This window comes from Eulemur rufifrons, chromosome 6, assembly GCF_041146395.1.
Source record: "Eulemur rufifrons isolate Redbay chromosome 6, OSU_ERuf_1, whole genome shotgun sequence".
NCBI classification, from domain to species: domain Eukaryota; kingdom Metazoa; phylum Chordata; class Mammalia; order Primates; family Lemuridae; genus Eulemur; species Eulemur rufifrons.
This window is the reverse complement of record NC_090988.1, coordinates 79,637,682-79,652,019: the sequence shown is the minus strand read 5'-3', so window position 1 is coordinate 79,652,019 and position 14,338 is coordinate 79,637,682. Positions and strand designations below refer to the sequence as shown.

At 45.9% G+C, this 14,338-nt stretch overlaps 1 protein-coding gene across 1 annotated transcript in view; it reads right to left on the bottom strand.

Annotated features, from left to right (window-relative positions):
- Positions 1-12,919, bottom strand: part of NAT10 (N-acetyltransferase 10) — a 35,943-nt gene extending 23,024 nt beyond the window's left edge. Inside the window, exons 1-8 of the mRNA XM_069471262.1 lie at positions 12,753-12,919; positions 10,754-10,876; positions 10,251-10,342; positions 6,909-7,080; positions 5,505-5,627; positions 4,256-4,317; positions 2,645-2,759; positions 2,440-2,547 (exon numbers count right to left, since the gene is read on the bottom strand). Of these exons, the coding sequence (XP_069327363.1) occupies positions 2,440-2,547; positions 2,645-2,759; positions 4,256-4,317; positions 5,505-5,627; positions 6,909-7,080; positions 10,251-10,342; positions 10,754-10,861 (780 nt within the window). The 5' untranslated portion in view covers positions 10,862-10,876; positions 12,753-12,919. The remainder of the gene's footprint in view (positions 1-2,439; positions 2,548-2,644; positions 2,760-4,255; positions 4,318-5,504; positions 5,628-6,908; positions 7,081-10,250; positions 10,343-10,753; positions 10,877-12,752) is intronic.
- Positions 12,920-14,338: the final 1,419 nt, after the last annotated feature.

The window sequence follows — 14,338 nt, the reverse complement described above, 5'->3', positions numbered from 1 at the left end:
GCCCACCGGCCTCCTCCCTAGTCCCGGAGCACCTGAGGCAAACTCCTACTTCAGGCCTACGGACTTGCCGATCCCTCCACCTGAAGCACTCGCCCAGAGGGCCACCAGGTTCATCTCCTCAACTCCTACGGCTTCACTCAAACACCACCTTCTAAACGAGGCCATCGCTGACCACTGTGTCTAGAACCGCAGCACCCCACCCTCAGGCTGGAACACCCTAGCCCTCCTTGCTCTTCTTTTCTTCACTGTACAAAGCCCTTCTCCTTCACCACAGATCTGCCCACATCCTTTATTACTGTTTCATCCCACCAGAAGGTAGACTCTGTGAAGCAGGTGTGTCCCACCTGTCTACTGCCAAGCCCCGGAGCCCAGGAGAGCGTAGGAGGGACAGCAAGATGCCAGTGGTGCTGGAGGAGAGGAGCTGCACACTACTCCAGGGCCAAACTTTGCTCCTCAGCTGGGATCTGTGCTGGGACCTGAGGCTGGGAAGGCCAGATGGGAAACTGTCTCACGCGCCTAGGCAGCAACAGACACTAAGCAGGCCCAGGCAAGTGGAAGGGGAAGGAGGCTTCAGGAAGCCAAAGCCTCTCCAGATGGAAAATCAAAGGAGATCCAGGTCCTACTTGTCTTAACTTGGCCTTTGCTGAACACTGTGTATTTTTTTTTTTTTTGAGACAGGGTCTCACTCTGTTGCCCAGGCTAGAGTGTGGTAGCATCAGCCTAGCTCACAGCAACCTCAAACTCCTGGGCAGGTTTAAGCGATCCTCCTGCCTCAGCCTCCCGAGTAGCTGGGACTATAGGCATGAGCCACCATGCCAGACTAACTTTTTTTTTTTCGTATTTTTAGTTGCCTGGCTAATTTCTTTCTATTTTAGTAGAGACAGGGTCTCACTCTTGCTGAAGCTGGTCTCAAACTCCTGACCTCAAGCAATCCTCCCACCTCAGCCTCCCAGAGTGCTAGGATTACAGACATGAGCCACCACGCCCGGCCAAGACTTACAAGTTTAAAAGTTCCCACTGTTGGCAAGGCTACAGGAAAAACGCATTTTCATACAGTGTGGATAGTTCCATCAACTGGTGCAACACCCATTTTAATGCATACAATCTCTGGTCCAGCAATTCATCATCTGGAAACTCATCCTAAATATAGTTCACACAGACCTACCTGTAATAATGTCCTAACAGCATTGTTTATAATAGCAAAAAAGCTGGAATCAACCCAAATGTCTAACAAGGAACCAGTTACACTTTATACAGTGTGACCCCTTCACATTTTTTAAAAGTACCCACTTAGATGCACAGAAAAAGACCCAGGATACATAATAAACTGTTAATAGTAGTTGCCTCTGCAGAGTGGCAATGCCAAGCAGAAACACCACTTTTTATTTTTCTAATACATATTCTTTTGTACTTAATTTTCTTTCCTTCCACTCTCTCTTTTTTCCTTTAAATAACACTATTACTAGCAATGTAGTTTCTCCCTCTTCATCCTGTCTCTCACTCCCTCTTGCTGGTGATAAACGGGGTACCAGGAAGTGGTTCAAAGCACCCTACAGCCTGCAGCCTGGGCTGCAGAGAGAGCTATGTAGCTGGTGATTATATTCCAGAATGAAAAGGTAAGCCAGCCTGCTGGGACTCAGCTCAAGTGGGAGGTGTCACTGCATCTGTTTCCCTTCAGAAAGGCGGAGCCCCGTGCCTCTAAGAAAGCCAGAGAAAGCCAAAACCCAGTTAGAGAACAATGTGAGACGATTCAGAGCCTCCTCTACAAGACACCTGAACATGCTTTATGCAGCAAGTAAGAGAGCCCGAGTGCTGCTCATCGGGCTCAGGCTGGACCAGAACCCCGAATACACCTGACAGCTCCTATCATAACCCAGGAAGCAGCAGAGAAGCCGAGTTTACCAGCGCTGGCTGCCTTGGTGAACAAAGAAATGCATCCTGGCAGCTCCCACCCAGCCTGCTGTTTGCACCCAAAGACCAGGTACATGTCACCCCGGAGGGCCCTCATCAGGCCTCACACTGGAACCATGGTAAATCCTAGGGGCCTCAAGCTCTCCTCTCACTCTGTATAAGCCATGAGCAAAAACTTTGTATCATCAACACTTAACTGAAATTAAATACAGGCATATCACCCTCTCTCAGAAAACGCGCTGAGAGGATTCCTCTTTAAATGTAGTCCATCTGCCTCCTGCTCCCTTAGCTATTAACTTGGGGCGCAGGGGAAGGTAATCCCTAGACTTCTTTTGTGAACTCGGACAACAGGGAATAGCCCTGCTATTGCTGCGCATGCCTGAGCATGAGCAAGAGAAAGGGCCCCCTTCCCCAGGGAGGCTCCAGGTCTTGACTTGTCTTAACTTGGCTTCTGCTGCTCTTCATGTGCTATATTTTACCTCTATGTTGCTTACACTGGAGTGGAGAAGCTCTGAACACCACGCTCACCTGGTCTAGGGTCTTGCAGCAGTCCACCAACACGCCCACAGGCTGGGTGTCCTGCAAGCTCTCCTTCAACTCCTTCAGCTCCAGATCAGAAGGGCCAAGACTCTCATCCTACCAGAGAGAAAAGGAGAAAGTTTACCACTGCGATAGGAGGATCGACACAGAAAACACAGCCTCCCCCAGAGTCCCGGACCCCCGACAGACTCACCGGAGCCTGTGGAGGTAGAGCCTCGATGTTGGCAACGTGGGAGGAGATGGGCAGGATGTTGAGCTGGTCATCGATGACGAGGCACTTCTTGCAAGAGGCCAGAGAGAGAATAAATCTGAGAAACAAAACCACTAGAATGAAGTGCTGGGGAGAGCAGGCAATGTCTACACGAGAGTGTGGCTTTTCTTTAGGAAAATCATTTGGCCCCAGGTGCCTCTAAGAAAGCCAAAGAAAGCCAAAACCCAGTTGGAGAACAATGTGAGATGATTCAGAGCCTCCTCTACAAGGCACCTGAACATGCTTTATACAGCAAATAAGAGAACCCGAGAACTCCTCCCAAGAGACTGATTATAAGCATTCCTACTGCACACAACCACTCCGGTCCCCTACATAATTTGGTCCTTTCCGCATCCCTCTAGACTCACTCTTTAGCACTAAAGTGGCTCAGGCCATCCTTAAATGGGGAATTCCAAACCCAACCCACATATGATCACTAGTCACACAGGGAAACAAACACACAAAATGGATTTACCTTCTGTCACAAGGACAAAGAAATAAATAAAAGGAAGAAGGGGAGAGGAAAGTTCCCTGAAGAAATATAACAAAAACATTCTTGCATGTAGAACACGTGTTTGCCTATAAAATTCAAACATCCTCCCATACTGCAATAAAAGGGCTACTTTCCCAGGCTTCTGTGCCAGTTAGTAGCACGCAGCTGCTCCTCCTGCTTTGCTCATTCTACTGAGTTAAAGCATCACGGATTATTAAAATGAGAAAGGGCCCCACGGTCACAGTTCATCAAAGCCAGGATTTCTCAGCCTCAGCACTACTGACATTTTGGACCAGATAATTCTTTGTTGTGGGGGGCTGCCCCGTGCCCGTGGGTTGATTGGCAGCAGCCCTGGCTTCTGCCCACTAGATGCCCACAGCACCCTCCTCCACCACCCCCAAAGTCATGACTATCAATCAAAATGTCTCCAGACGTTGGCGAATGTCCCTAGGGGCCCAATGAGATTCTCAACTGCTCCAGATGAGAACCACTGATCTAGGCCAAAGTTTCTTAAAGTATGTCTCAGCCTGCTAACTGGTGTTCCTTTAAAAAGGGCTCTGTAGTAAACTAAATTTGGAAAACAATCAGTTAAACAGGTCCCGGCTGCTGCAAGACTTTTCAGCGGCTACAATAGGCTAATGTGAATCTCCACGAAGGAAAACAGTGTCAAGCGTTTCCCAGACATATTTGGCCAGAAAACCCTCTTGTCATAAGGTCCCTCTGAAAAGACCAGTGTTCTGTGATATACCTTCTGCGAAACAGTGATCCAGACAGATCATCCCCCTGAAAGACGCGTAAGCTAAGAGCCAGAGAGACGGAGTGGCTTGGTTTAAGGCCACTGAGCCGGAGTCAGGGCCAGCAGCAAGAGAGAATCCAGCTCTCCTGGCCCCAGCTTTCCGCGATCTTTCACTGCTGCCAGTTGGTGTCACAGCTGCTGCTGCTGCCAAGAATCTCACCATTTTGGAATCTTGTACTACTTTCCCTGGTATAAAACCAAAGCTTCCAGTTGGATCCAAGATAAAGATAAAGTCCCCCCCAATTGTGAGGGACTATCGTCCTACCTCTCATTAAATCTTCCCACCACATCCTGATGGGCCTCAGTCCTGTACCTGGAATGCACATCCTAAAAGAGACAACAACCATTAACAAAGTCATCCAACAGTGCTGAGCCCAGGGCTCAAAGGAGACACCTATCAAAGGAGATGTCTCCTCTATCAAAGCAGACATCAGCAATCCTACTGGAAACAAAAGCCACTTCTACACAATGGTGTGCTGTGCTGAACTGGCCAAATGGTATTCGCTGGAACTAGGCTTGGACACTAACGGCAATGTTTCTTCCTATAATCTTTGACTTTTTCCATGTTTTACCCAGCATCCTATGATGCATTCATTCATTCAATAAAATTTATATGCTAACTATATGCCAGACGTGTTGGGTATACACTGGTGAATAAAGCACGGTGACCTCTGTTCTCACGGAGCTTACAGTCTAACGGTCAGAGGAATACAGAGAACACAGATGAATAAACAGCAATTGTGCAAATGCTACAAACGAAACACATAACAGTGTTCTGGGAATATCTGAGGACCTTCGGTGGCAAGTGACCATAGCACTGGTAGTGACAGGACGCGGTCTCTAAGATTTGAGGAAAGTCCACTTCCCCAGATAAACGTGGTTCATGAAACCCTGAGACCAATCCTACCACCACTCCTGAGCTGCTGCTGCAGGCACAACTGAAAACCCGCCTCCCTGAACACCACACAGCAATACTGATGGAGCCAGACCAGCTCTGCACCAGGCGAGACATATCCCCAACTCCTAACCATGTCAGCCAAAATGTCTTTTGCTTTGGGAGAAAACTTCCTCTCCCAGAGATGAAATTCTTGCCAAACTCGCGGTGGAAGTAGCAAACGTTCCTTTATCATCCCTTAGGATGAGGGGCGGTGAGGAGTCTGCACAGGATCCTTTTCTTGCAATACACAAATTGAGGCACTGGCATTGCTCTCTGCAGAATACCATGCCAGAAAATTTAACTACCTAACAGCTGCATCGTATCTGAATCTCACTGGTATAGGATTTGCAAATACCTGAAAGCAAAGGTGAAATTCAGAAGTTCCAAGGCACACTCAGGGCCCCAGAGATTTATCTGCAATGACTTTTCCATTAGTTGCAGTCAAAGAGCTCCCAGTCCAGAGGCTGTGCTGACCATTCACCAGAGCTGCTCAACAGGAATTCTTTAAAGAAAGTGGACTACAGCAAAAACAGATCAATTTGAAACCCCACAATTAAGCTAAGAAACAGATGCTTACCATGGTCACTGTGTACAACTGCTTGAGTGAGTTCATGGTTCGCAGGAGGATAACCACCAGCCCACCGCCTTCCACTGTTTCTACAGTCCTGGCCAGCAAGTTTGGAGTTAAGGCTTCAAAATCCTGGAAGAAGAAAACCTTAGAAAGGGCCAGTCATGCAAACACCCCAAGGAACTCTTAACCCAGGGCCAGGTGATAAAGCAAAAACGGGGCTTTAGAGCACAAAGCCAAGCCCGTACCTCCCACCCCTGACTCACCAGGACACACACAGTCCCTTTCTTAGGGGCACCACAGCAGACAGCCCAGCCCTTGAGTATAGCTATGCCTGGTTTCATATGTCAAAAATGTCTCTAATAATCTCTGATAAAATCCTATCTGGAAACAAATTTTCGAACCTTCATTGGTTCACACGTGAACTTCAGAAACATCTTACGTTTATTTTCTGACATTTATTGATCGAACCTGTTTGATAAAACTCAACTGTACCACATGGGGGAGCTACTGCATACAGGAGCCATCACTCCAGCCACTTTACCAAAGGCAGTGAGCAGACCACCACCCCGCCAGTGATCAGGCCAGGGGATTGCCCTTTAGAGCAAGGTTTGAAAATGAGGCAAAATGCTCTTTTCTGGCGTGCATCCCCCAAAGTGGGATGCACGCCAGCAGTGCGGGAGACAACCCATTAGAATGCAGAGAGAAGAAAACCAGAACTTCTATTTTTGATTTCCCCCTCATGTCTTAACTTACATTTCACAAGGTTTGTAACTAATGTAATAATGAGTGTAGTAGCACACGCATATAACACCCAAAATGTGGGGATTTGTGCTTACATTTTGTCTTTTTTTTTTTTTTGGAGGGATAGGGTGGAGGCACAGGAGCCAAAGAACCAAAGAGTAAAACAAAGACCACCAGAACTATCACCAAAGGAAAAAAAAAAAAGTGAAATTCAGTCTATTAACTTCAAGTTCTCTGAGGGGGGGAGTGGTTATGCTACTTGAGCACTCTGGATAGCACACATGAGTGCACAGGTCTGTACCCAGTCGGTTAAAACAAGTCCCAGTGCTCACTGGTCAGCAAAGTCTTCAGTGAGTGCCAAAAGGGGCTGAGGTCCTAGGGTCGGTCACTCAAAGTTCCTGGTGCTTGCCTTATCAGCTTCAGCTGGTTAGAACCAGTTGTAAAGGAGCAGCACTGTCAGTTCTAGTATCTCTAATCAAGTGCTGATTCAAGCAGAAATTCTCTTTTAATTTGGGGTAGGTGACCAAGTTTCCTTTGGAAAAGTGGCCAGGTCTTCCACTAATAAGCTTGGGGGACAAGGAACATGTGACTCTTCTCTCCTTACTGTATACCTGTTCTTGGTGGGGAATAAGGCTCGACGTCAATCACAGGCTAGAGGAAGCCACCCACCTGCAGGACACACATGCCGAAGGTATTGCCCAGGATCTTGTGGGTCTCATTGTAGTAGCAGTAGCGAATGTTTGTGGCTGCTATGAAAAGTTCAAAGGGGTCATCTTGCTTTATGTTCAATGTCCCATTCTTTATTTTCTTCTGTAGCTGTCGCATTCTTTTCTTCCGGTGGCTGTAATTACCCCGTCCCATGAGAACCAGTTAATCAGAGAGGCTAAAGAGCTGGTTGCAGGAGATAGGCTCAGTGGCCCCTACTTAGACCTTCAGAGCTAGCAGGGACCTTGGACAGTGTGGGGCCAATTCCCTCGCTTTAAAGGTGAAGGGCAGTGGCGAGGTTAAGAAGGGCTTGGGGTGAGAGTGATAGGTCTATGTGTGAACCCTGCTATTTTGCTGTGTGACCTTGAGCAGATACTTTGCTTTAAAAGATGGTTAATGGGAGTAGCTAAACCTCACACTTGGTCAAAGCCAGGGCTTGAAACCAAACTTAGGCGGCCTCATTATCTTAGTCTTAAGCCAGGGCTTCGCATACACCTTGCTGCTCCCCAGTGGGCCTGGGAAAGGCAAGGTGATGGCCAGTTACTTTACTCATGTTTCCTAGATGAATTCATCTCTTCCTCCCCCAGAGTGTGGGATCACATCCTCAAAGGCAGCTCTCATATAAGACAATATGATACAGGATACAAGGACTGCAATGGAATCTGGACATGTCAGAAATCCCTCAACTTTTTTTGGTCTTAAAAACCCTGAATATCCAACTGCCATTTACCTTTCCTTTACAGAAAGAGAGAATAAGAAAATTCCGGAATGGAGGATTACAGTTCATCAAAGTTTTACCACAGTTCTCTAACTTAATAGTTAGGACAAAGGTCCCTTCACCCGTGGGCCTCCATTTCCTAATCTGTGAACCAAGGCAGTGGGTCACTTTATCTCCACTGTCCCTTCTGGCTCAGGCCTTAAGCCCATGACTTACAAGCAAGCATCAGTTCGAACATGACACTCTGCCAGACTGAGACAGGGTGGCGTGGGACAGCTACAAGAGGCACAAGGACAGATTTTTAAAAATTAAACCAAGTGGGTTTAAACTCAAAAGGCAAATCTGCCCAGAAAATTGTGAACTGCCTAATTCCACATCTATCTCACACTTGCCAAATGAAAAATATTGAGAATCAGAAGTCTCAAAAACTTAAAATTCTGGGACAAGCAACAGGATTCATTCTCAACCTATGCTAAAAATGCTTAGCTCTCTAATTATGAAAGAGTATATACAACAAAACACCAATGATGGTGCAAAACTACCCCCAGTGACAGACACCTAAATGCTAACAATGCCTAGGTAGTAAGATTATGGGAGCTTTTTATTTTCATCTTTATGTTTTCTGCATTTTTAAAATTTCCTACAATAAGGCTTTTATAACTTTTTTAAAAAGGCCAAATTATTTACTCAAAATCTGGTTTCCTTTCGCGGAATCAAGTTTAAGACCACAGTATATGGACTAATAAGTTTAGCCTTTGGTACTAATTAAAATTCCAGAGCCTGTTAACAATGCATCCAACTCTCAACAAATATTAACCAAGTACCTACTATAAACATGCTACATCATTAGAATATGAAAATATAAAGATAAGTAGGAGAGAACTCCTAACTGAGCTTATCACCTGCAAGTTTAAAAAAAAGAAAAAGATACACGTAAGTTACAGTATATAAGTGACCATAGCCCATAGCAAAAGCACCTTGTGACAAGCATTATAGAAGGAGAACAAGTGTTGAAGAAGACAGAGGCACCGTCAGGTATGACTGAAGGGCTCTGGAAAAGCATCACAAAGGAGGCAGGTCCTGAAAAACGGGGAAGATTTCATAGGTGATATCAGAGAGGTGGCCGTGGCATTGCAATCAGAGGACACAGCATGAACAAAGGGAAACAGGGAGGGAGGGCAGCCACAGCACAGAGCAGGCAGAGCTGGAGACAGCAACGAAGAGCCAACATCAGGGACGAGAACATCTGGCAATAAAGGAGGGAGAAGAGACCCAAGGACAGAATCACACATGCTGGAAAAGAGAAAACATCAAAGGAAAGAGAAGCACTCAGGAAGGGGGTCTGGGTAAGATACTGAGCCCAAGAAAGGAGAACATTTCTGAGGTGACCCCATAGTGGGTAACATGCCAAGGAACAGCACTCCCACCCCACACCAAAAGCCTCCAAATGCAAAGTTGTAGGAAAAACTGGCAGGTTTCTACTATGTGACTGGCCCTACCTCCCCTTGCCCAGTGGTGGGCATCTTTGCACAAGAATTTTGGGAGAAAGCCTGATTTTCAGGCTGTCTCTGCCAGGGGAACAACAAAAAACAGAAAGGTCTATGCGAAAGCATAGAGCGGATAACGCAGAGATGAGAGACTGAGCTGGGAACATTAACAGTCTGGCTTTTTTCACTCCTGAGCAGAGCTGAAATCTTACCTGCTTAGGTTCCATGAATTACCTCATATACTTCAATAAAAACCCTTTGTGCCTAGGTGTGTTTGTGTTGGAGGTCTGCTATTTACAACTATAAGTCTTGACTATCACAGCTTCAATAAATAAGAGACCAGCCAACTGTCAAATACAGCAGTGAACTTGTGGAAGACGAGCTCTGAAAGGAAGTAGAAATAGAGAGGAAGCTTGCTGCATTGGCATCAAGTCACTGGGGGCATCTAAGAGCACAATTTGGTCAAAACGATAGAAGCAGAAGTCAGAGAACAAAGGGGACGGCTAGGAAGCCTTCTGTTTTAGGGTGTGTGGCAATGAAAACAAGAGAAAATGCTAGCCTGAGAGATAAAGCTGGGTATGCAGCTAATCATTTTTTGAGAATAGGAAAAGCTGAGCATGTTTACAGAAAAATGGAGAAAGTTTCCAAATGCTATGGAGTGGCCAGCAGAGGAAAGACAATAAAAGTCCTAAAAGAGGTGAGAGAAGAGATCCAGCGTAAGTAAAGAAGTTTTCCTTGGACATGGGATGAGGCACATCTCCCTCTGTGAAAATATGAAATAAATCTGAGGCAGGAAAAGGCAACTGGAAGGAACTTGCATTCCATGGGCTTGATCAGCTCAGAAAAGCAGGAAGAAGAACCATGTGCCGAAAGCAAGGCACTGCACTAGGGACTTAAAAGGCATGAAAATGATTTGAAACTTATTGTCAGGAATGAAGAAAGGATATCAGCTCCATTTTTTCCCCTCCATTTAGAAATGTCCTCAGAGAGAGTGCCTTCACTAAAGATCTCTGAAAAACTATGTCAAGGAATCATTTCCTAGCATTTAACTAACAAGCAGGAATTATAAGTGGGATGGGACACACAAAGGGCCATGCTTACCTGCTAAACCCCAGTTCTTTCTTGTAACACCACAGCACTGAAGGCCGAGCCTTCACAGTTGCTTTGGACAACATGTGATGGAGTATTACCACCTGTCAAAGAAAAAAGTCACAGAATCTCAGGGGCAAGAGAGACCTTAGAGATTGCCAGGCCTAAGGCCTCATTTGACAGATGTGGAAACTAAACTGAGGGCCAAGGAAGGGAAGTGCTCAAGGTCACAAGGCAAGTAGTGACCAGATCAGGACTAGAAGCCAGGTAATATACACTTAACCTTGCAGTCAACCCACCACCCAAGGCTTTAAAAGGTATTAGCTTGTCTGCTAGTAAATCTAAATACAGAGAATTTACCACTTCCAGGAAATGAAGGAAAGGTTCCCACTAGGCATCTTACCAATTAAAGAGATCTTAATGTCATTACCCGCTGAAACTCTAGAGGGCCTGTAACATCCTGACTCTTTGGGACAGCGCAAAAAGTCATACAGGAAGCATTTACCAGGTCATACCTGATCTTTTCCTCGATCCCCGACTACAACAAAGAGAGATCTTTGCCGCTCAGCTACCCCATTCTCAATGAGAATCCGGATGCGGTTATCCACCTTCTTCCGATGCATGGTGAAAGATTATTACTAAAAGAGAAAGAAATACAACAGGATGTGAATGCCAGATTCTGGCTAGGGAGCATTAGCTGGCTGCCTCTGTGGGAGCAGGGGCTGTGCTGAGCACACTTATATATATCCTACTTAACCCTCAAGTAGCTCCATAGGGAAGACAGCAGCCTGTTTTAGAATTAGGAAACTTAGGCTTGGGAGGTGAAAAAAATGTTTCCTCAACCTGGGAAGCTGTAATTCATACCTCTAGCAAAGGTTTTTTTTAAAAATCAGAAACTTGAATGCTCAAAAACATAGGAGAATGAAGAAAATATATAATGGTCTATCCATATATCCAAAGCATTTTTTAAAACTATCTACGGATAGGGATACAGATGCTTACGAGAGGATATTATGGCAGGATATAAAGTATGATACTATTTTTTATGCACATACATAACATACAGAAGGAAAAAAACACTGGAAGAAAATATCAAAATGTAAAGTAGCTATTTCTGGATGGTGAGATTGATTTTTATTTTTTTCTTTTGGGGGGTTTTTTGGTTTGTTTGTTTTTAATTCTCATGTGTTACTGATAGTCAGGGGAAAGAATTCAATGAATATTTCCATAATGAAATGTGTCCAATCATTTCCTCAAGTCAGAGAAAACCATACTGAAGCCTTTGCCCAGACCTCAAAAGTTATTATGTGATTACCTATGATAAAACATTGTATCATTACCATGATACACCAAAGAAACATCAGAAATATCAATATTACTACAATGTAAACGTAAAAATGACACGTCACTGACATGTTACTTAGAAACTCCAGTGCCTGCTGCATTCTAAACATAAAGCTCATTAACTGAACCTTAACTGTACCTTAACTGTCCCTTCTAACCTCCCAATACAAACACAGATGTTAGCATGTCTTACTATAAAACATTATGTCACTATCAAGGACCCCTATTTACAAGTAAAGGAGTAAGTATAAAGAATACAAGTATCCCAAGGCAGAAAAGTGACAAGAAGTAAGATTCACACCGAAATCTGCCTGCATCCAAAGTCTGAGCTCCTTCCAGTTCACCAACCTGCCCAGCTTATAAGCCCTGTGTTGCACGCCACATAAAGACCCCACAAAAATCAATCCACAACTAATTACTAAGGACTGCCTTTTGCTCTAGTCATTCTGGGAGCCCAGGAAGAGGTACCGGATGAGGCCCCTTGACTTCAAGCTTTCATTTTCCTTGAAGAAGGTATTTAAAGGAAAGAGATGAGAGACAGCTACACAAAGATAGATGTAAAAATAATAGCTATAGTAAGGAGTCTGATGAAGGGATGAGGTTACTGTGGACTGAAGTTGTCATGGAAGGCCCAATGGATGCGGAGGGCCCTGAAAAGGAGAAAAATGATTATTTTTCATTCATTCACTCATTTGTTTATCTACACATAACATCTATGTGCCAGGCACCACTCTAGGTGCACTAGCAAACAAAGTCCTGAATGTGACTGTTGATTAAATGTATAAAGGGATATGCACAATGAAGTAGTTAAGACTGCGGAATGATCTGGGATTAGAATGCCTCAATTCAAAACCAAGTGCTGCAACCGGGAACCGTGGGCAAGCTCCGCCAAAAGCAAGTGTTGTCACCCATCCAACCACCTGATTCCCCTCAACTAAAGATCATCAGAGGGTGGAGATCGAGACACTCAACCCCCGAGAGCGGCCGCGTATCAGAGCAAAGGGGGTTCTGTCATCTAGGCCAGTCCCAGTGGAGGTTGGGGGGCAGTTGGCGTGGGCTGGGTATCAGTCCGGTTGCAGAACCTTCGTCCTCAGGCCGGTCCCCTCCCGCCCCAAGAAGGACACGGACGCCGACCTCGGTATCCAGCCCCAGCCCTCCCACGTTGGGTACCTGCGACCGAGCCCGGCAGATCCCAGCCAGAGGCGAAGCGGAAGCACGTGGGGGCACGGAACAAGAAGAGGGGGGCGCAACGGGCTGCCCGGAACGAATGCCTGGCCGTCGGCGCCCCGAGTTCGCCTCGCTCCGCGGGGCGTCCCGCTCAGGCGCTGGTAGGCAGCGCGTGCGCTAGTGCTCTGACCGCGCGGCGACCGCGAGCGAAAGGGGACCTTCCTCGACGCTGTCGCTGAATGATGACGTCAGGAGGCCGGGAGGCGGGGCCGCGGCCTGCATCACCGCGGCTGTACAAATGGCTTTGCTTGCGGTGCCTCTCTTATAACTAAGCTACCCTGGCCACGAACGGCAGAGTAAGTGTACAGACGTCCGTACCCCCAGCCCCGTGCAGCACACGGTTCGTAGTGGAGGGTTTTCAGCATTGGACTGGTTATGCAAGACGCGACGGTTCAAGGGATCTGTGCTCAACTTTGCCGATCCCCCTTATTTAAGTAACTGTTTTAATACAAGATGAGGAAACTCGGCCGGCAGACCTATTTTATTTGTCTCTCTTAAACCTCCACCCCCGCGGTACTGACCTTGTGAACCGGTCTGGAATCTTGTAGTTTTACACCCATGATTCCGGTCTCTGTACTTTGGGGCCTCCCCTCAGGCCCACATCTGGCCTTCAAATGCTGAAGCTCTTCGCAAAAGCAGCCCTGGGACTCTGCTCTTATTACTCTCGCTGCAGCTTCCAGTGGAACTCCTCTACACGTAGCACATGACTACAAGGGCCACCTATACACACTTTTGCGTTCTTGTCTTTTGACAAGATCGCTTAACTTCAGATAAATATATTCAACTGCTTGTTTGACATTTCCTCTCGGATACCGCACTTTTTTCCCTTCTCCTTGAAACTCCTTCCCCAAATAAAGACACTCCCAGTTTCAATGTAATCAGCACCACCACCCATTTAGTCCAACATGTCATCAAACTTTTTTCTAATTAATTCAACAAAATGTCAACATGCCAGACACTATTCTATTCACAAGGGAATAGAATGACCAAAATGCTCCTAACCTTCTAAAGAAGTATATAATTCTAGATGAGTTTTAAATTCTAATGAGAAAAAAAGTATCCAGTGAGTAGAAAGTGACTAAGGGTAGTATTAATATTTTAGAGGTGGGCCAGGAAGGTCTGAGGGGGTGACACTGGAGCAAAGACCTGAATTTAGAGAGGAGCTTTGAGAATGTGTGTGAAAAGCCTTCCCATGCCAAAGATATGCACCTAAAGGCTACAAGATTTGCGGGGGACGGGGGTAATCTTAGTAGCCAGCATGGCCAGAAGACGGGAGTGACAAAATCTGATTTGCCTTCTTAAAAGGCTCATTCTGACTGCTCTGCAAAAACTCTACCACAGAAGGGCAAGTGTAGAAACAGGGATAACCATTAAAAACTATTTAGTTAACCTGTTCTAGAATGGTAGTGGTGGTGGTCACAAACGCCAATGACTCAGGATTGGATTTGGATAGATTTCCAAGATAGAACCATGTGGGTTTGCTTAAAGACTAGATACAGGATATGAAAGGAAATTGAAGATGATACTCA